The sequence below is a fragment of the Gadus macrocephalus genome, chromosome 3 (assembly GCF_031168955.1).
Source record: "Gadus macrocephalus chromosome 3, ASM3116895v1".
NCBI lineage: Eukaryota > Metazoa > Chordata > Actinopteri > Gadiformes > Gadidae > Gadus > Gadus macrocephalus.
The window spans coordinates 9,728,481-9,749,208 of NC_082384.1; the positions used below are offsets into that span (position 1 = coordinate 9,728,481).

At 45.2% G+C, this 20,728-nt stretch overlaps 3 protein-coding genes across 4 annotated transcripts; 1 reads left to right on the plus strand and 2 right to left on the minus strand.

Annotated features, from left to right (window-relative positions):
• Positions 1-7,718: 7,718 nt before the first annotated feature.
• Positions 7,719-10,168, plus strand: slc25a4 (solute carrier family 25 member 4). The gene is made up of 4 exons (XM_060047166.1): positions 7,719-7,942; positions 8,732-9,218; positions 9,356-9,496; positions 9,620-10,168. Exons 1-4 carry the CDS (start codon positions 7,832-7,834, stop codon positions 9,775-9,777), a joined length of 897 nt encoding a protein of 298 aa, XP_059903149.1. The 5' UTR covers positions 7,719-7,831; the 3' UTR covers positions 9,778-10,168.
• A 191-nt stretch (positions 10,169-10,359) lies between these two features.
• On the minus strand, positions 10,360-15,334 carry cfap97 (cilia and flagella associated protein 97). 2 transcript variants are annotated; one of them, XM_060047162.1, is made up of 5 exons: positions 15,126-15,334; positions 14,036-14,982; positions 13,236-13,534; positions 11,035-11,233; positions 10,360-10,595 (listed from the first exon to the last, which is right to left on the minus strand). In XM_060047162.1, exons 2-5 carry the CDS (start codon positions 14,943-14,945, stop codon positions 10,450-10,452), a joined length of 1,554 nt encoding a protein of 517 aa, XP_059903145.1. In that variant the 5' UTR covers positions 14,946-14,982; positions 15,126-15,334; the 3' UTR covers positions 10,360-10,449. The 2 variants fall into 2 exon arrangements, with proteins under 2 accessions (XP_059903145.1, XP_059903146.1); XM_060047163.1 differs by having other exon boundaries at positions 10,360-10,573; positions 11,031-11,233.
• Positions 15,335-15,613: 279 nt separating this feature from the next.
• Positions 15,614-20,692, minus strand: ufsp2 (ufm1-specific peptidase 2). The gene is made up of 12 exons (XM_060047165.1): positions 20,544-20,692; positions 20,119-20,209; positions 19,565-19,742; positions 19,421-19,484; positions 19,003-19,157; positions 18,500-18,692; positions 18,183-18,329; positions 17,635-17,799; positions 17,113-17,237; positions 16,895-16,971; positions 16,421-16,545; positions 15,614-15,933 (listed from the first exon to the last, which is right to left on the minus strand). Exons 1-12 carry the CDS (start codon positions 20,544-20,546, stop codon positions 15,847-15,849), a joined length of 1,410 nt encoding a protein of 469 aa, XP_059903148.1. The 5' UTR covers positions 20,547-20,692; the 3' UTR covers positions 15,614-15,846.
• Positions 20,693-20,728: the final 36 nt, after the last annotated feature.

The window sequence follows — 20,728 nt, forward strand, 5'->3', positions numbered from 1 at the left end:
TTTTGTTTAACTTTTTTTTTTACGTTTCAATTTTAAATGAAAAGATAAATGAGTGGAGATGAAATAATAAGAAATAATATGACTGTTTCATAAAAAATATATAGATATAAAAACATACTGTGTATTATTTAAAAAACAGCATTGGGTTCTGTTTCTTCAATCCTGCATGTTATTACTAACATCTGATAATCAAACCAAGATTTTGGTTTAATTTTCATTAGTTACTGGATGAGTAGTTGGTTTAGAGGCTTTTGTTTTGACCTGATCCGACCAGCACAATCTGTATGCAGAATAGTTTGCATGTGGGTGTGTGGGTTGGCATGCACCTGCGTGCATGTGTGTTTGTGTGTGTGTGTGTGTGTGTGTGTGTGTGTGTGTGTGTGTGTGTGTGTGATGTGGGGACAGTCATCGGTATGATCCGAGTGACCTATAATGAATGAAGAGGGAACCGGACGGACACTTCCATCATGTGACCACTAAAGCCTGGCCAGCAGCTGTACAAACCAGGCTTAAACACCACTGCCACCCCTACCTCCTTCTCCACCTCCTCAACCTCCTCCGCCTCCTCCGCCTCCACCACCACACTGGACAGAGGAGGGCAGAGAGGAGAGGGCAAGTAGGGGGGCCGCGGGGAGGGGCAGATTAGGCCAGCGGTCAGGAGCCTGTTCAGACGACAGAGCTGTAAGAAAATGAAATTACTTGAATTTGTTCTCAGAAGAGTTGAAATCATTGTCATTCAGGGAAGATATTCATTCATTGCAAACCAGCGTGTGACGATACACTTGAAAGATACTTTTTCATTGTCCCTTATATGGCTTTTCCTTGATCTACTCTGATTGTATAGCTTCATTCCCATAAAGATATTCATATGATGTTTAAATCACGTTTCATTTTGATAATACAATATATTTTCAGGCTTGTCACTCAGCCATATGCAATCCCTGAAAGAGACAATTGTGACCCCTTCCTGACCCCTGGTCGAGGGTCAGATCCAGAGGGGTGGTCATCCAGCCTGGTCACTTAGCCAGGGAGTTGTAAAGACCCCCAGCAGCCGTCGCTCATTAACCCGACACACACACACACACACACACACACACACACACACACACACACACACACACACACACACACACACACACACACACACACACACACACACACACACACACACACACACACACACACACACACAGGGGCCAGAGGTCAATCAGCTCCTCTCTGGCCATCCCGGATGGACACACGGCCAACAACTCATTGCTTAATCAGAGGATCAACAAAGCCAGGGGCATGCATGCTAACAGCCTAGCAAGCTAACAGGCTAGTACACTAACTAGCGGTGTACTAACACGTGTATGTGGAAGGATAGCATTTAATAACAAGAACATAATAATTCAGCATGTCATCTCAATTGCATAAAACAATAGCCCTTTTTATTATTGTTTATTTTCTTGCTGCAGAGAATTTTTTAGACAAATGTGTAAATATTTGAACACGTTTCCGTGCTTCAGAATTATGAACTCATCCATCACAACCCAGCCAACCCAGCTAACCCAGCTAACCCGGGCGTCATGAACCTCAACCTCCATGCAACTTTTGTCCAGCCTCTGCCTACCTACAGGTCCCAGCGTTGATCCCTCCATGGACGGTAAAAATGCACTCATATTGTTGTCCCATTGGCGTTGATTTGCTGTCAGAGAGAACCACAACAATATTTCAGTAAATAAAACCAAACTAGAGGTCTTCAGATCTGAGGGTGGAAACTCCTGTGCATCAGGGCTGAAGTCCCACTCCTGATTCTAATTGGTTTCCTTTTCTTACAGAGTTTAAATTAAACTTCTACATAGACCCTCGTCGACAATTCACTGAGAGTCCCCTCCACATTTCTAATGCAACGGCCACAAGTCTCTTCCTTACAGATAAATACCGTTGGTCACGCTAGAGGTTGCTCGGATTAGTTCAAGTGTCAGATATCCACAATAATAAAAAGGGGGACCTTTCACATAAAGGCACTCAACGATGAATTCTGAACGCTCCGATAATTGTGCTCATTACTGCCGTTAACACCAGACGGGTGTTGGCTGAGGGCCCTCAAGACGTTTGAGAGGAGCTCTTTAAAGCAGGCTGGAGGGCCTGAGATTCTGTTGTCTGGTGGAGGAGCCCGGAGAATAGAGACAGAGCCAAGAGAAGAAAGCTCTCGGTCTACAAACTCTCAAGATTCTGGTTCACTGCACTTCTACGTCGATGATAGATCAACTATATTCTACACAGATTCTGCACTTTAAAATCTTGTTGTTTTATCACAAATTTTATTACAGAGCGGGGAGTACAGCCGATACGTTATTCTTAACATGCGTATATAGTAGGCTTATAGTTTTTGTTTGGCCAATTACTAATCAACCATAGGCTACAATATTAAATAAAGAAGAAACTAAAAGATAGTGGAGAAAACGGCTAGGAAAGAATCTAGACACAAACACAGACTAAGACACACACACACACAGACTTACAAACACACACACACACACACACACACACACACACACACACACACACACACACACACACACACACACACACACACACACACACACACACACACACACACACGCACACACACACACAGGCTAACACACAGACACAAAGACACACGCAAACGGGACATAAATAGTGTTCCCAGAAGTTCACCCAAACTCCAGAAAATGGACCGCAGGCAAGGTTCGCTTTGTTCACTTCATCCAATTTGGACGTCTAATCGAATGAAGTAACGGACACATTGGATTCAGCTCTGAACTCCCTCCGACCTGATCCAATTGTAAACTTGAGTAGAAGGACTTTGTCAAAACGGAGGACCTGAATCTTGTTGTATTGCTGAACACAAATGCCCCTGTGGGAGAAGTTAGAGCAGTTTTGTCATTAGTGATATAAGAACAAATATATATAATATTATTGTTATAAATGTTTTATTATTATTATTATTTATTATTATTATCCAGTTAACGCATACATATTTTGCCTGCTAGTATGCTATTTAGTTTTTTCACTGGTGCATGATGGTGGATGGACTTCACTTAACTACTTCAACACATATGCCGAAACTTTTTCACTGCAGCAATCACCTTACATTTATATTTATTTAGACATTTATTATATATTTTCTAATTTATATAACTGAATTATGGGAAAGTTTTGAAGAAGCATTGCGTTCCAGTGTTTAAGTGTTGCGTTCATGCGTTTTTAAGCATTGTGTTCCAGTTTTTTTAAATGTTGAATTCCAGCGTTTTTAAAATGCTGCGTTCAAGTGTTTTTAAGTGCTGCGTTCCAGTGTGTTTGAGTGTTGCATTCCAGTGCTTTTAGGTGTTGCGTTCCTGAGTTTTTAAGTGTTGTGTTCCAGTTTCTTTAAGTGTTGCGTTCCAGCGTTGAACAGCATTGTCGGTCTGTCAGGCCGTTGTTTGACAGACATGCTCTCTAGCACACAGCTTAGTTTAGAGAGCCGCTGCTGTCATTCACAAACTAGCCATGTCAAACATCCCTGAATGAGCAGATTAAAGAGTTCACCCTGGTCTGACTCCCACAACAAACCCTCAACTTCCTACTCTACTCCCCCCTACCCCGTCTCTCTCACTTTCTTTCTCTCTCTCTCTCTCAAGCCTGTTCTCTCTCTCACTCTCTCTCTTTTGCTTTCTCTGCCTTTCTATCTCTCTCTCTGGCTTTTTCTTCCCCTTCCTCTCAATCCCTCACTCTCCCCCTCTCTCTCTCCCCCACTCCCTCTCCCTCTCCCCACCACAGCATGTCCAGCAGAGATTTCCTCACCCCCATCACGACCACCCTCCTTCCCCACCTTACCTCATCCTTCTCCCCACCCACCCTCCCCCTCCCCTCCTCCCTAGTCAGGCTCGGCCCTCCATCACCCACTGGCCCGGTGTCTCCAGGTCTGCTCTGATCGGTCATGGGGGATTTCTCTGTCTGTGTATCTGCTCTGATCGCTCATGTCCCCATGTGGTCGCATGTGTATGTGCGTGTGTGTGTGTCTGCGTGTGTTTGTCTGTGTCTGCAAGTGTGTTTGTGTCCGCGTGTGTGCGTCAGCGTGTGTGTGTGTCTGCATGCATGTGTGTGCACGGGTGTGCATGTGTGTGGGTGTTTCTTTACCTGAGAGTCTTCACAGCTGATCTGGCAATGTCACTGAGTTGGCAAAATTGACCACTTCACCATGCTCTCAACCTCTGTCTCTCTATCGGTCTGTCTGTCTGTCTGTCTGTCTGTCTGTCTGTCTGTCTGTCTGTCTGTCTGTCTGTCTGTCTGTCTGTCTGTCTGTCTGTCTGTCTGTCTGTCTGTCTGTCTGTCTGTCTGTCTGTCTGTCTGTCTGTCTGTCTGTCTGTCTCTGTGTCTCCATATGTTGTTGTCTGTCTCTCTCTCTCTGTCTATGTCTGTGGTCACTCTCTCTGTCTATTTGTACCGGTTTCTGTCTCTGTCTGTCTCTGTGTCTCCACCTGTTTGTTTGGCTGGCTGCTATCGGTCTCTGTGTCTTTGTCTGTCTGTTGTCTGTCTCTATGTCTGTCGGTTTTATGCCTCTCTGTTTTCTGTCTGTCTGTTGTCTGTCTCTATGTCTGTCGGTTTTATGCCTCTCTGTTTTCTGTCTATGTGTCTGTTGTCTGTCTCTATGTCTGTCTGTTTTATGCCTCTCTGTTTTCTGTCTAAGTGTCTGTTTTGTCTTTTTTTCTGTTTTCTGTCCCTCTGTCTATTTTCTGTGTCTGTCTGTCGGTCTGTTGTCTGTCTCTGTGTCTCTGTCTGTCTGCTGTCTCTCTCTCTGTATTTTCCTCTCCATAAATGTTGCTCTATCTCCCTCTGTCTCTCTATTGTCTCTCTGTCTCATCCCAGTCTGCTGTATATTTAACTTTGATGAAAACAGGTCAACAATGGCACCAGCACCAAAAGAGAGAGAGCAACAGATGAGAGAGAGAACTCTTCAGTAATCTCTCTCGCCCCTGTGCCAGGCTCTCTCTCTGGGATCATGTGACCGCTGTGCCCCCCAATGCCCAGCATGCATTACAGCCTGCAGGGGCTGAGGTAAGAGGATTGCATTAGCATCGCCGCTAAACAGAAAGCTCAGCAGGTCTATCACTGTTAGCTAGCAGCAGCTAGCATACCCCTCTTCTGGCTTTATGAGACGTCTCGGGGGGGCTGTCCTGTGTTGACGCTGTGTGTTTGGCGGTAAAGACGTCTTCTGGGGCCTTCACACGCTACGGGCGGTTCTACTGGTGTGAGCGGCTGGCCTCAAATTTGGGATTCATGCAATCAAAACAAAACAATCAAACACACAAACACACACAACAAACACACACATTAAACAATATTTGTGCTTTTTCCACTGCTTTTCGGCTGTTGCAACAAACAAATTTCTCCTGCGGGGGATTAATAAAGTTGTATCTAATCTAATCTAATATTTGAGTGTGATTGTCATGAATGTGTCATGATGTTTAATGGGAACTCATCTAAACCGTTTTATAGTATATAGCATATACATTTTTATTATAGTTGGCTTGATATTATTTGTTTTCCTAGAACCAGAATCAGAGCTGCCAGAGATGTCAACTGACCTGCTGAAGTCAGGAACCCCGGGGGTTCCTGGGGTACAACCCCCATAGTTTGTCTAGGCCCCCAACAAACTCTCTCTCTCTCTCTCTCTCTCTCTCTCTCTCTCTCTCTCTCTCTCTCTCTCTCTCTCTCTCTCTCTCTCTCTCTCTCTCGCATTTTCTCTCTCTCTCTCTATTTGTGTGTGGGTGTGTCTCTCTTTCTGTTTCCCTCTTTCTGACTCTCTCTCTCTCTCTCTCTCTCGCTTTGTGTGTGTGTGTGTGTGTGTGTGTGTGTGTGTGTGTGTGTGTGTGTGTGTGTGTGTGTGTGTGTGTGTGTGTGTGTGTGTGTGTGTGTGTGTGTGTGTTGGGGGGGGGGGGGGGGGGGGGGGGGTGTCTGTGTGCGTGTGTGTATCTCTCGGTTTCTCTGTCTCTCTCTCTCTTTCTCTCTCTCTCTCTCTCTCTCTCTCTCTCTCTCTCTCTCTCTCTCTCTCTCTCTCTCTCTCTCTCTCTCTCTCTCTCTCTCTCTCTCTCTCTCTCTCTCACTCTCTCTCTCTCACTCTCTCTCTCTCTTATTATTGCGCAAAGAGGCAAAGATATTGTATAGCATTCTGTAATATGATTGATGATGAAGATGAGGATGATGATGTTATTTATTACAATTATTTGTATTATTATATATATAGTTACATGCTTTTTATTTTTTTTATTTTTTAAACTCAATGTAGCCAGCTATTGGCCATTGATACAACATTTGGTTAAAAAATAAAGTAATTTGCTTATATCTCTTCTAGTTTGTTTTAAGGTTAATGCCTACTTTTGCGCATTTAATCAGAAAACTGCATCTGCCAAGATTATCCATGAATGAACTTGAAGTAGGCAACACGTTAGAATTTTATATAATGAGGAAGCCAAAACTAGATAACTACTTTGTGTGCGCTCGCTCCATGATATAGGGGAAATCGATGTTCCCCTCCACACGGTGAAACAGCGCCACCAAGTGGTAATTCTGAACGGTGCAGTTTTGGGTTGTTGGGACCCAAAACTGCACCGTTGGGAACCATGACCTTGACCGCATAGGTAACGATATCTCATTTCCGGGATCATTTATTTCTAATTCTTCACAGTTTCAGATTTCCTTGTTTGCCTCTTTCTAAAGCCTTGTGTTTGAAGCCTGTCATCCTTTCGTAATAAATAGTTGTGTTATTTGATTTGAGTAATAGCCTAGTTGTATTTATTTTTTGGGGTAGTTTTTATGTCGGCCTATTTGTCACACTTGTTTGTTATTTGATCAAATTGGGCTAAATTCAAACCTTTCACAAGGCAATTCTGCACTATCATTCGAATCGTGGACTATTACATTTTGTAGTATACGGCAGACTAAGTTTAGGCTACCAACACACCAAACATTCTCACAGTAATCAGAATACATATCCCAGTGGACCAATCAGCTCTTAGTATTCCTCCTAGTCCCGCGTCTGTGGAGTATCAAATGTTAAAATGACTTGCCCGCGGCCCCTCCCCCGTCCGGGTCCTCCAGCGTTGGCCTTTAGGTCCTTGTATACCCACCGCACACCGAACACCCCCAAGGGGAAAACTTTGGGGGTGAACTAGAGGCCTTGGTTATGGTCCAAATAAAATAACATGAATCAGACACAAACTATAATCAGACTATTATGTGATCAATCAAACCCTTCTGAAATTTTGTTCAGCATTTGGGCGGCCAAATGCTTATTTAAGAATGGGATATAGACCAAACATGTATTTTCCAGCAATTTATGGTAAAGTTCATTCTCATGTTTGTTTCTTATCGAGCGAGTAACTGGCTTGAAACATGATGGGTAAGCCGGTTTTCATCCATTCATCTACACACCAAAGTCGACAATTTATATACTTTTATGGAATAGGTCTCAGGCATTTCGACTTCAATTTATGCTCACGTGTTTATAGTAAGATGAATGAAATGCAATCGAGTGTGCCCTTTAAACGTCCTCGGACATTGATAACTCACATGTTAAATTAACATAACATGACGCGGGTCTCGAACTATAACCTCGGATATTTATTCAGCCTCGTTCATCTGTTCGACGAACTGCCAATCCATCATGTTACATTCTCGCGATAGATGACCCCGATATATTAGGGGGACTGAGGGGCGCCTCTTCCATTTGGGGGTGCGTCAGATTTCCTTGAGGGCCTTGGGAGGTACGCACCATTAACGGTTTCAACGGTTGCTTATCTCTGTACAACGAAGGAAAGGCACCATGTCGGACGCAGTGGTTAGTTTCATGAAGGATTTCCTGGCTGGCGGAGTTGCAGCTGCGATCTCCAAGACGGCTGTGGCTCCAATTGAGCGAGTGAAGCTCCTGCTCCAGGTAAAATGACTAATATAAATCAGACCATAAGGGCACCATGTTCTTGCGTCTTGCTCTTGCGTAAAGTAGGCCTTTGTGCATGGTCCAGTTTGGGTAGAGCGCGTGACAAGCCAGAGGCCTCAAATGTGCAAATATAAATGCAATGTGTAAGAATGTCCGCGACAAAGCCATTAAGAATACAGACGTTAGCTCTTTAAAAATAGCTTTTATGGACGTTGTGCCCGTTTTTTTCTGGTGAATTCCATGCGTATTGGAAGCCATAGGCTGATTGACTTGAAACATGACTACTTTGAACCTACTATTATATAGTGTGCTACACCGCCCTATTGTGTGCTATTTTTTTTTAGGGATATGTTTGCATATATAATAACCTACCGTTCTGCCAAAACCAAACGTGACCGAATGAATATTCAGTGAAACCAAATTGCTAAATTTAACCCACGGCAAGACACCTAATAGGCCTACACTGTGCCATTCTCAAATGACTTGAGGAGTGGAAGGAGTGGAACATAAGCCTTTAACTATCTCACCAAATGGCTGGCTGGACTATACGGGAAGCAGTAGCCCACACATCGAACACGTGTTCAAACCTTTCAGAGAAAAATGTAATGACGTTAAATCATTATTATCATTCTTTTTCTCACTCGCTCTCTGTCACTCGCTCTCATTGTACATTTCCATTTAAATACCGTTCTTTGCAGCCATCCTCGGCTCCGTGCCATCCCTTCACCTCATTCCCTTCCAGCTCCCTCATCCCATCACGCCTGTCTGTGTGTCCTCTGTCCGCAGGTCCAGCATGCCAGCAAGCAGATCACGGTGGACATGCAGTACAAGGGCATCATGGACTGCGTGCGGCGCATCCCCAAGGAGCAGGGCTTCGTCTCCTTCTGGAGGGGCAACCTGGCCAACGTCATCCGCTACTTCCCCACCCAGGCCCTCAACTTCGCCTTCAAGGACAAGTACAAGAAGGTCTTCCTGGGCGGCGTGGACCAGAAGACGCAGTTCTGGCGCTACTTCGCCGGCAACCTGGCGTCGGGCGGCGCGGCCGGCGCCACGTCCCTGTGCTTCGTGTACCCGCTGGACTTCGCCAGGACCCGGCTCGCCGCCGACATCGGCAAGAGCGGCGCCGAGCGCGAGTTCACGGGTCTGGGGAACTGCCTCACCAAGGTGTTCAAGTCGGACGGCCTCAAGGGGCTGTACCTGGGCTTCAACGTGTCTGTGCAGGGCATCATCATCTACAGAGCGGCCTACTTCGGCTGCTTTGACACAGCTAAAGGTGCGGCGTTTCGTCCCTCCGTGTTTCTAAATGAATGTTTGCTCTGTTCATTGATTGCCCGTTATCGTTAACCTGTTGCAACAGTAAGAGGTGGGTCATTTGTGTTTTGGTTTATTCCCCCCTTTCTCCCCAAACAGGTATGCTGCCTGACCCCAAGAACACACCCCTCGTCATCACCTGGATGATCGCCCAGACGGTCACCGCAGCCGCCGGCATCATCTCATACCCCTTCGACACTGTGCGGCGTCGCATGATGATGCAGTCCGGTCGCAAAGGAGGTGAGTTCCCCCGTTTCTCCCGTCAGTAGAACCCGCTAGCCCTCGGTCAGCTTGGTATGAACCTCGTCCTGCACCGTAGTCCGTCGCTAACCCGACTCTGTGTCGTCGTCCCCCCCCCCGCAGCTGACATCATGTACACGGGAACAATGGACTGCTGGAGGAAGATCATCAAGGACGAGGGCGGCAAGGCCTTCTTCAAGGGGGCGTGGTCCAACGTGATCAGGGGCATGGGCGGGGCCTTCGTGTTGGTGCTGTACGACGAGATCAAGAAGTACACTTAAAGACATTCGACCCCTGCTTATCCTCCCTCCCCCCACACCTCAAGGAATCCCCCCCAACCCACACCAAGTTGAAAATGTCTTAATCCACGTGGTAGTTTGAGAACATCCGAACACCCTATGTCTGGTTCTCCCAACTGGTGAGTGGAGAGAGGTGTATCAGAATTCAGGTAAAACTCTTCGGAAACGTGGACACATCCGTACAACGGTGTGCCAAAGGGAACACGCTTTCAGTCTTACAATGAGATCGAGACCGGTCGCACACTGAGGAGAGTTTGAGATATATCTTGGTACAAAACAATTAGTCCTCATATTTTCACTGTGAAGTTAACATTGTTGCATATCACATCAGCACTCGCAGCATCTTTATCTTTTAATAAAAAATGTATTACTACTTTTTGAGTTGATTTTTACTCATGTGTTAGGCTGTTTTGGAAAGCTTTGGTTATATTGGGTGGGGGGGATAGGAATAAAGTATTTATTCAACCTTATTAGTTGGTTTAGTTTTATGACATTAAGGCCTATTTAAAGTAGGGAAATCAGCTGTTTTTTATGTATTAAGTATCACAATCTGGACACGTAAGATGATAAATAGAAGCTTCCTTTATTGAACAAGACGAATTGCATCAGCACTAAAAACGTTTTACTCTGAGAAGTCAAACAATGGCAGTGGGTTTAGCACCAGTCCGGGCGCGGCGTGCCTGTCTTGGACCTGGGTGCGTGGGCGGAGGTGGGCGGGGTGCTGTTGGCGCTGGTGTGGGGATCTCTCTCTGGTGTTCTGGTACGTCTGTGACCGGCACTGGCGGTGCAGAGACCCTTCGCTGGAGGGAAACATCCGTGAATCAGATGGTTGCATCACATTGTACAGTACATGAATGCCTGAGTAGGAAATACATTGCAACAAGCTTAGGGATCGTGTATAGGCTAAGATTTCGTGGGGCAGAAGATAAAAAAGAAAGAAGAATAAAATGAGATTTCACGTATCATTTTCCAAAAAATAAATTCAGTTTCTCAATCTTAAAAAAGACATTACTTTTATGCATATTTTCTAAACGAATGCCTATAATATTATGGTAATAATAATATTAATATCTATTATTATTATTATACAGATTGATCTTCTGAATGTATTTCAGTGTGCGAATCATTTCATTAGCAGGTACGGAACGATCCGCCATATTGGCCTGCTACTCCTGTGGAGCATTTGATACAGTCCCGTCCACTACCTGAAGAGATGCATCGTAGTTCGTGGGGACCCACCTGTCACCACTCTGCTGGGGGGCCGGGCGGTGCGGAAGGAGGGACCGAGGAGCGGGGTGGAGGAGGTGAAGGAGAACATGGTGGAGCTGGAGGAGCGGGAGGGTCCCAGGTAGGAGGCCTGTCTCTGGTGGTCTGCCAGCTGGTCTGTGCGCCGGAGTCCCGGCGTGGCCTTCACCCCCTCCAGGCGCTTCAGGAAGGCCTGTGAGGGAGGACCGGGTCAACGGACGGCAAAAATAAAAGCGCTTGGACATTCTTTGTTTTGTTGCAAATTAGAAGGCTTTTTCCACTTTTGGATCAAGCTAGTATTTGATATCGAGAGTCACTATGCTGCCTTGTTTGTGTGAGGGATTCTGAATGAAAAGAAGTACCCCCACAAACACACCCACACCCACAAACACACACAAAACCCAACATAACATGCCAAAGCTGTGCAATCGGAAATACAGACGAAAGCCAAAAAGGATTTTTGTACCATATCCTGTTTACATTAATTGCCTCCTCCATTACATATCTTATGAACACGCTGACTTTTATTTTGAAATGTTTTACTCCAAATATGTCATGCCTGAGGTCAACATTGTTCCATTAAGAGATCCAACACAGTCTTTCGTCTTAGAAGATAAATCCACAGCCAACCAGCCAACTGATGTGGGTGTACAGACGACGTATCCGCCTGGCTCGACTTAACGAAGGCTAGCTGTATTCTGTTACCTCACTCTAAGAATAGAGAGAGCGACAGAATGAGAGAGACAGTAAGAGAGAAAAGAGAGAGACAGAGCGGGAAAGAGCCGGAGAGAGGGAGAGTGACAGAGAGAGAGCCAAAACGAGCGAGAGACAGAGAGAGAGAGAGAGGGAGAGAGGGAGAGAGTGACAGAGAGAGCCCGAGAGAAGAGAGAGCCAGAAAGAGGGAGAGCCAGAGCGAGTGATAGAGAGAGAGAGCGAGAGCGCAAGCGTGAGAGAGACAGAGACAGAGACAGAGCGAGAAGACCAGGATGTTCTGGAGACCAAACCTGCCCACCTAACAAACAAATAGACCATAAAGCTGTCACTTTCATAAAAAAATCATAATGCATTTACTTGGAAGGTTGCAGGACGTTGTCCTAATTTAATTAAATTAAATTAATAATTAGGAAATAAACGGAGAACTGTGCTGACTGTTCCTCACCTCTGAATCACACTAAATCTTTAAGCACACCTCTTTAGTGTAGCTGTTTTCTAATTGAACACCTCAATCGATCAGAGATTGGTCGTGTCTCTGAACCCCATGCCTTCTCCACATGGGGGCGTTCAGGGTCTCACTCTCTGAGGGGAGGTAGAGCTGGGGGTGAGGGGGGGGTCCTGGGCCATGTTGAACTCTGTTCTAATGTCACTCTTTGGGCTGGAGGGCCACCTGCTGATTTCCGTCCCCCACCCCCCCCACCCAGGCTCTGCTTTCACTCTCTCTCCCTCTACAGGGAGAGAGAGCCCATGTGCTCGCCCAGGGGGAACACCGGTCTCTCGATACACTACCCGAGTGTACATTGGGAACACAAACATCGTCATCCGCACAACAAAACATGAATGTTCCTATCATAGCATAGGTTTTCCCAGGGCTCCTAAGACACAGGGACACAATTATATTGAGATCACTGTACCATCATGGCTCCTTCTAATGGCTGCTAGAGGTGAATAAGACCCCAACATGGCTACTTCTAATGGCCGCCTACAAGTGAATAAGGCCCCATCATGGCTCCTTCCACAAGTGAATAGGGCCCCATCATGGCTCCCTCTACAATTGAATAAGGCTCCTTCTACAGGTGAATAGGGCCCCATCATGGCTCCTTTTACAGGTGAATAAGGCCCCATCATGGCCTCTTTTACAGGTGAATAAGGCCCCATCATGGCTCCTTTTACAGGTGAATAGGGCCCCATCATGGCTCCTTCTACAGGTGAATAGGGCCCCATCATGGCTCCTTTTACAGGTGAATAGGGCCCCATCATGGCTTCTTCTACAGGTGAATAAGGCCCCATCATGGCTCCTTCTACAGGTGAATAAGGCCCCATCATGGCTCCTTTTACAGGTGAATAAGGCCCCATCATGGCTCCTTCTACAGGTGAATAAGGCCCCATCATGGCTCCTTCTACAGGTGAATAAGGCCCCATCATGGCTCCTTCCACAAGTGAATAAGGCCCCATCATGGCGCTGATTCAGGCTCACTCACCAGGTTCTCCCTCTCGATGCGCAGCTGCTGCCGCTGGCGGTTCAGGGTGGTGTGGTAGACGCGGGCGGGATGTACGGGGTTGCTGGTCTGAGTCCTCCCCGACGCGGTGCTGCTGGTTGGCCGGGGCGACGGGCGGGACAGCTCATGCAGCAAGCGCTGGTTCTCCCGGTCGATGCGGCGCACCTCGTCGTTGGTGAAGGAGAAGTTCTTCCTGCTGCCGGGCCTCCCGGGCTGCTGCTGCTGCTGCTGGTGATGGAGGAGCAGTTCCACCACCAGTTTGCTGTCTAAACCCAGAGAGGCTGAGGGATGGAGAACGGCAACGGTGAATCATTCTGCAGCGTATTCAATAGTGGAATCTAGCGAAACCCATTTGGAGAAATGTAATATAGTGTTTGAATATGAATTGGGGGCAGGGAGGTCTGCAACCTCACAGCCAGAGACCACTAAATCCTACACACTGCACCTTTAAGCAGTAACAATAATTAAACTGTCAATGTTGACAATGAAAGAAAGTTAACACGACTGTCGGCTGATCTAATCTGATATAAAAAATATATTTCTGTACATCAAATGTGTATTTCTTTTTTCTTTTACATTGCACCAAAAAATAAAACATGACCCATACTTTTTTTTTAACATAAGACTAGTTTTCGTGACCAAGACATCATTTGGGATGGTGCCAATTGACAACATCTGTGCAAAGCAAATTAATCTAAAAACCTCAACCTCATTATGGGTACTCAATTCCTTCTGCATCCAAGCAGATAACAAGCAGCAACTACAAAACTGTCTTGACTCACGTTCATCCAAATTGGATCCAAAGCCTTGATCTTCCTGTGGTGCGTCACTGCTGGCAACACTAGTGGGGCCCCTGATTCGCTGTTCTTCCTCCAAGGTCACTTTCCCGACCCGAGCAGCGAGGTCGAACCCGGGGATCGGGCTAACCAGGCCAGGGGTTGACAGGGGCGTCACGTCCGTTGCCGTGTCTTCAGACTCCCTCAAAGGAGTCGGGGGTCGATCGACACCTCTTGACGATGACGAGCCCAGACCACCAGGCTCGCCCCCCTTGCGCAGGGAGGAGGAGGGGGGTATTAATGCCCTGGACCTGTCCATGGTGGAAGAGGATGGCTCCAGAGAGGAGCTCGCATCACTACTATCGCTCGAGGTATAAGTATCGGTGTCCGTGTCCGTGGAAGAGGGAGATGCGCTGCGAGTTGTACGCTTTCTCACCAGCTTCTTCGGAGAGGTTAGGTTCGCGCCGGATGATTTGCGGGAGAGTCGCGTCTGCGTTTCTTCATCTTCGCTCTCATCTTGGCTTTGGTAGTAGCCGTCTTCGCCATCGCTCTGCTTCTCGTCTGATGACAGTGCGTAGGGGGCTGCTTCTGCGTTGCTCTCTGGTCTCATAGTATTAGCTCCATCACCGACCGCGTTATCTGACGTGTAGCCTATAGATGAACTTGACGCCCGGCTTATTTTCTCCAACTCTGCTCGGGGTCCGCGGTCAACTACTTGAATCCCACCCGGGGTGGGCCTACAACGGTCCACACGTCCCTCCTGTCTGGCATCCTGAGGCTGAGAACTCTTGTTTTCAGAAAGGACAGTGGTGACAGTCTCCTTCTCCGTCTTAGTCCCATGCTTACTGGGGTACTCGGATTCACTATCGAAGAAGGAGTGATCCACTTCACCATCTAGGTCCCTGGGGGTAAACATGACCGGCTAATGGCCCAGCTCTTCACCCGAGGAAAACCTACGGTAAATCAGTAGACACAACATGCTATTAGACCGATGTCTGGCCCTAATCTGCTGTTTACGTATAAAGTTAAGCTGTGTGTTGACTGTCCCGTTATACGCTAGCCGTTAGCACAACAGTGTCTGTGATACAACGCTCACCTTGCTCTCTGGTCCACATCACGGAAAACGCCTCATGTTGCAGAAGTATTGACTTTAAGTTTAGTCGCTATGTTGACAAGATGAAAAACGAAATGAAAACGGTCTTATTTGCCTGACGTGTTGAGCTTGTTTATCTGGTCGTCGTTAGCTAGTAACAGATGGGCGACGTTTGACAAGAAGCTGTGTGGTTACTAGGCGACGTCACTTCCTGACAACGCCAGAGGCGGCAATCGAAAATATATATTTTTGACATAAAATGAAATATAGGCAAACACATAATTGTATTAATATGTAAATTATTATATAGTATAAGATTATTAGTTAATTCAATTATTTATATTGTTAATAGTTTACAATAATTGTATTAACTAAATTCAAAACGAATTCAAATAGTCGAAGACATATTCATTAATTTTTCCTACATCTATGAAGAAATTAAATATTTTATGTTATATTCCTCTAGCATGCCAGCAATAATAGTAGATGACTACACTATTTTATATTTTATTGATCTCAATTTCGCTTTTTGAATCATGTTAATGGACATTTTAGCATTTTCAAAACAGATGAGCCATCTTCGCATTAATCTTTACAGATTAAAAAAATAAAAAATCATTATAAACACTACACTATTGATGGAAACATCATAGTTATAGTGCCAAGCTGTGTATTTGTTATTATTCTCATTCTGTATGTACATATTACAAATGCCAAAGCCCAATCAGAAGATCCGGGGCCTCTGAGGGAGACAGAGGTTGTAGTAGGCTGTTTGATCCCAGAAGTCTGGACCCTTCCAGCCACACCAGCCCTGTGGAGAAATCATTGACAAAATAATTAGAACTGCTATTAAGACATTTAGTATAAACTTTTATCCAATGGGACTGAATTTTAATTATTTTGATACAATATCATTAATGAGGGGTTAGGCCTCTTGCTCAAGGATGCAAACAGGTTGACTTCGGGGACATTGGACACCCTAACCACTTACCATCCTGGCTCTATTATTAAACCCGGTTAAGACTAATGGGTATACCCGACAGGGATCTTCAGTACCATGTCCATCTAAAGAATCCATCTTCATTTCCTTCTCCATCTAAAGAATCTATATTCACTACCATGTCCATCTAAAGAATCCCTCTTCAGTTCATTGTCTATCTAAAGAATGTATCGTCAGTATCATGTCCATCTAAAGAATGGATCTTCAGTTCCTTGTCCACCTAAAGAATCTCTCTTCAGTTCCTAGTCAATCTAAAGAATGGATCTTCAGTACCGTGTAGATAAAGAGTCTCCGGTACCTTATCGCTGATGACCTGCAGGTCCTCTGCGCCTGTGTAATGTGGGTCCAGGATGAGGTATCGGATCTGGCCCGTGGTCTCGCTCCAGGCAACGCCCAGGATGGTATGGGCCAGGACGCCCCCTCCTGGAAGGCACGTTTAAAAGTCTAGTCAACGTCATTATATATATTGGGATGGTGTAAGGGTCCGTATTTCCAATATGACAGAAACCATAGCTAAAACAGGGATTTTGTAATGACAATAACATTCATAATGATAACAATACATTACATTTTCCATAGTCTTTCGAGTGAGGGGCATCTGATGCCAGAGAAGGAGAACTTGATTCTCCATTATGAATGTTAATAATATAGGGAATAGTAGTGATTAATAATCAATAGTAATGAGTTCTGATGAATAGTAATGAGTAATATTCAAAAGTAATAAGTTCTAATCAACGTGAGTATGAATGAGTAAATATCATATTCAACCCACCGATCATCACAGGAGTCCCTTCAGTTAGGAAATGGTTGGCCAGCTCTCGGCCTTTCGACGCCAACTCACACCCCTGACTACAGATTACACACATTGTTTGTGGTGTTGCATCATTTAAAATTAGACATATTACGCATGCAAACGCAAGCACACACAAAGACACACACACACACACACACTTTCATCCACACTCAGAATAATGAGCCTCTAGCACACACCTCACAAACATGATCTTGGACGTGATGCCCAGCAGCTGGTCCAGAACCGCTGCCACCTCGATGGAGCCGATCCACTGTCTGGAGCCTACGAAGGACGCCTGCTTGTCTCCCATGTCCACCAACGCCTGAGGGAGAGGCCCTCCACGGTCATGACTTCATCATAGGTTCCACCATCACTTCACATCATATCATCTTGGCTAACAAATATTAATATTTTTGTCCTAGAACCTTCAGGTTTTATGTGGAATTTAGAAGACGTATCTGGAGACAAAACTATCCTGCACTCTAAATACAATCCTTTCAGATTCCTATTTGCTACTTTGAGGTGTTTTATTTTTTATAAACTCTGTCTTTCTCCAAATTGTTTATGACAACTCCATTTGAGTCACCTTAGATCAAAGCATCTAGGGCTAAATTACAATTGAGTCATTTGGATCCATTCATTTATCCCCCCACCTTCCTACCTGCCCACCCATCCCCCGTCTCTCTCTCTCTTTATAGATGTGAGGAGCTGGGCAGCACCTGTTGGATCTCCCTGTGGGAGGGCACGGGCCGATCGGCGTAGCCCTGCTGCTGGAACCAGGAGCAGACGGTCTGCAGGGAGCGGTAGGCACAGCCCCAGCCGTTGTCCTCCATGCGGTCTTGCATGTAGTGGTGGTAGCTGTAGACCCCCTGGACCAGGTACAGCTGGAGGAGGAGGAACATCTATGAGACTAAGGTCTGCCTGGAGTCGTGGCTGTAGACCGCCTGCACCAGGGACAATACAATACATACAGGAGTCCTGTACTATACTATATGATATCCATCTTGGACATCTTAAATAATTGTATACAATTCAGATGGTTAGCTTTGATAATAGTAATAATAATTTAATATACTATAATATATAATAATTATATAGTACACACTTAGGCTGTGTTATAGAATATTCAGCATTATACAACCTACAAATATGATGCACAGAAATCCTTTAGATGTATACATTATGCTTGCATATGATTATAAACATACATAATGCATTTCTTCTGTGTACCTATATTTCATAGTGAACATTTTATGTGTAGTCTCACCTTGCCGTTGTCCAGGCTGGGGTGTGTGAGGACCTGGTGAGGGTTCCTAAGGTAGCCGTCTTTGTGCACTTGGTCGGGGAAGCGGAAGGCATTGGGTTTCCTGAAGTAGGGTCTGTCCTCTGGCAGGTCGAACCGCCCATGCAGCTCCTGTTGACATGAGCTCTTTAGTAACCAGTTCAGAATATACACGGCGGTAGAACCTAATATACCAAAATAACAAAACGACATGCCAAGACAATTATATTTGTTCACTCATTATAATACTGAATGGCATATTGGCTGTCAATAATTCAATGGGAATGTATTGATAAGGGGACCTTGCGATGGCTCTCCAGCTGACTGTCAGGCACTCCTGCTGGGTATACTATGGTCACCAGACCCCTGGGCTCTGGGAGGAGGAAATGGTAAGGCTCAGGCACCAGAAGAGTAGTTCCCTTCATGTTCTGGAGGGCTGCTTTCTCCATCTCACTCAGCTGACTCGTCAGCGCATCCAACAGGTGATTACAAGCACTGCAGGAAATCAAATCACAAACAGCGCCAAATCGGAAACTTCACCCGAGTCTATTGCCAAGTAGGTTTTCACATGTGTGTCGTGATGTGTTGGTAAAGAAAGTGCATGCAAGAAAAAAAAACACCCCAAAAAATACACTACACAGATTGTAAAGTCTAAACCAGCTGTAAAAATGATCACGGCACTAATGTTGCAGCTGCAGCAAAGATCCATTGTAGAAACATATTGGAAAGCAAAAGTTGAGCATTCAGTACAGTCGGTATTCCATACGTGTGCATTAAATATGAATGAAGGTACACGCAGACGTACACTCCGATGGGTTGGTGGGCGGTGGAGCGGATGACACAGTCCATGGGGAGCGTGGCGTGGAGGGCATGGCCGCTCTGCAGCGTCCTGGTGAGGGTGGGGACCGGCAGGGGGCCTGGCCGGGACACCTCCTTCATCAGGCAGAGGTTTATCACACTCTGGAGGAGGAAGGAGGCACACACAGGCACAAACATGCATACACACATGAAGGTACATGCATGCATACACACGTTTACGTACATGCATGCGCACACACACAAATACATGTATGTATGTTCACACAAACACACACACACACACAAAAATCACACACAGTGAATAAACAAACAAATAATGAAAACATCTATATAGTTATAGGCCTTTACGTCCCTGTAGCACCAAAATCTTTGCCAAGATGACACAGAAGAAACACTGCACTCACCTCTGTTACAATCTTTTTCATTTTCTTTTTAGAGGCCTTTTTGCCAGTTTCTTGGTCATCACCTCTAAAAAAACCCGGGAAAATACATTGTGATGTATGGAATGTGATGTGTGTGTGTAAAATACACATGACCGAAAAGCTTACTTTATCCATCGTTGCAGCTCCTCACAGAGTGTATTTGATGATACTTCTCCAGGAGGAGAGTATACGTCCTTGTTTGGCCATATAACAACGGAGCTGTCACACACCGTGAAGACCAGTGACTCCGCCTTCATTTGGGAACGAAGGGTCTCAAAGGTTTGAGAGATGCTCTTTTTAATGGCTGATGATGAACAAAACAAACAGGTACATGTTAGCCAAGATAAGACACAGCTGGGCACAGTTAAATAAGCTGAATCAAGGTTTCTTTATTAAATGATTTTTGTAAAAAAAAACGACTTAATTCAACACAGATCTTTTATCATTATATTCCCAGATATGGAGTAGTATATCTACTAAATGCATCTCAAATAAACTGTACAGTCCACAAACCTGTAATAAATTGTCACTTCTCGTAGGATATTTGGAAGTATAACTCGGAATGCTCATGGATCAATAAAACATGCAGGCGTACGTAGGCCTACTGTAGTTATTGTTGTACAACAAACAGTTATCTCTTCTAAAACAAATGATGAAGAAAAAAAAAGCCATGAACCTACCATCTGTGCTCTCAGGATAACATCTCAATTCGAGTTGACCTTTGACACGCCAGATTATCCCATTCTCTGGTACAGTAGCGTCCGTATAAACCTGTAAGAAATCAACATAATCATCATATTAGAATACAGCTGTCATTCTACCTTGGCATTTCTATCCTTAATACATCACACCAGTACCCTTTGACACAGGGACGAGAAAAACCAAACATGACTTATATATGCATATAAATCGTATAATGTAACATTAGATAGTTAGTTATCACAATGATCATGACTGTTGTGTAAACCAGCTGTCTGTAAGGTAACGTTACTAGCTCCAAGCTGTCTGGAGGAATGCTATCATTGTCATGCGTTTTAGTGGAATATTTCAAGATTACCACATGACCAAATCAACACAAATGCATTCATCTTTGAGACAGACTTACCATTGTCAGAATATACACTTGGGAGTGAGTACAGTATTCAAACTATTCTTTGTGATTTACTCAACAGCGGCTCATGTCTGACGCTTCTTCAACGTGTCATCTCTGCGGCTGAAGCTATTGGGTGAAAATGGCCCCGCCTAGTCACGTGGGCATCTCTTTAAAATGAACAACACACTTCCGAGGAA

Coding starts and splice junctions, on each gene's coding strand:
- slc25a4 (XM_060047166.1), top strand. CDS start 7,832: ATGTCGGACGCAGTGGTTAGTTTCATGAAGGATTTCCTGGCTGGCGGA. Junction 9,219..9,355: donor CTGCTTTGACACAGCTAAAG/GTGCGGCGTTTC, acceptor CTCCCCAAACAG/GTATGCTGCCTGACCCCAAG. Junction 9,497..9,619: donor GCAGTCCGGTCGCAAAGGAG/GTGAGTTCCCCC, acceptor CCCCCCCCGCAG/CTGACATCATGTACACGGGA.
- cfap97 (XM_060047162.1), bottom strand. CDS start 14,945: ATGTTTACCCCCAGGGACCTAGATGGTGAAGTGGATCACTCCTTCTTC. Junction 13,535..14,035: donor TGGATCCAATTTGGATGAAC/GTGAGTCAAGAC, acceptor TCCATCCCTCAG/CCTCTCTGGGTTTAGACAGC. Junction 11,234..13,235: donor GCATCGAGAGGGAGAACCTG/GTGAGTGAGCCT, acceptor CCTCCCTCACAG/GCCTTCCTGAAGCGCCTGGA.
- ufsp2 (XM_060047165.1), bottom strand. Junction 19,743..20,118: donor TTATCCTGAGAGCACAGATG/GTAGGTTCATGG, acceptor GTTCATCATCAG/CCATTAAAAAGAGCATCTCT. Junction 19,158..19,420: donor TGAAAAAGATTGTAACAGAG/GTGAGTGCAGTG, acceptor TTCCTCCTCCAG/AGTGTGATAAACCTCTGCCT.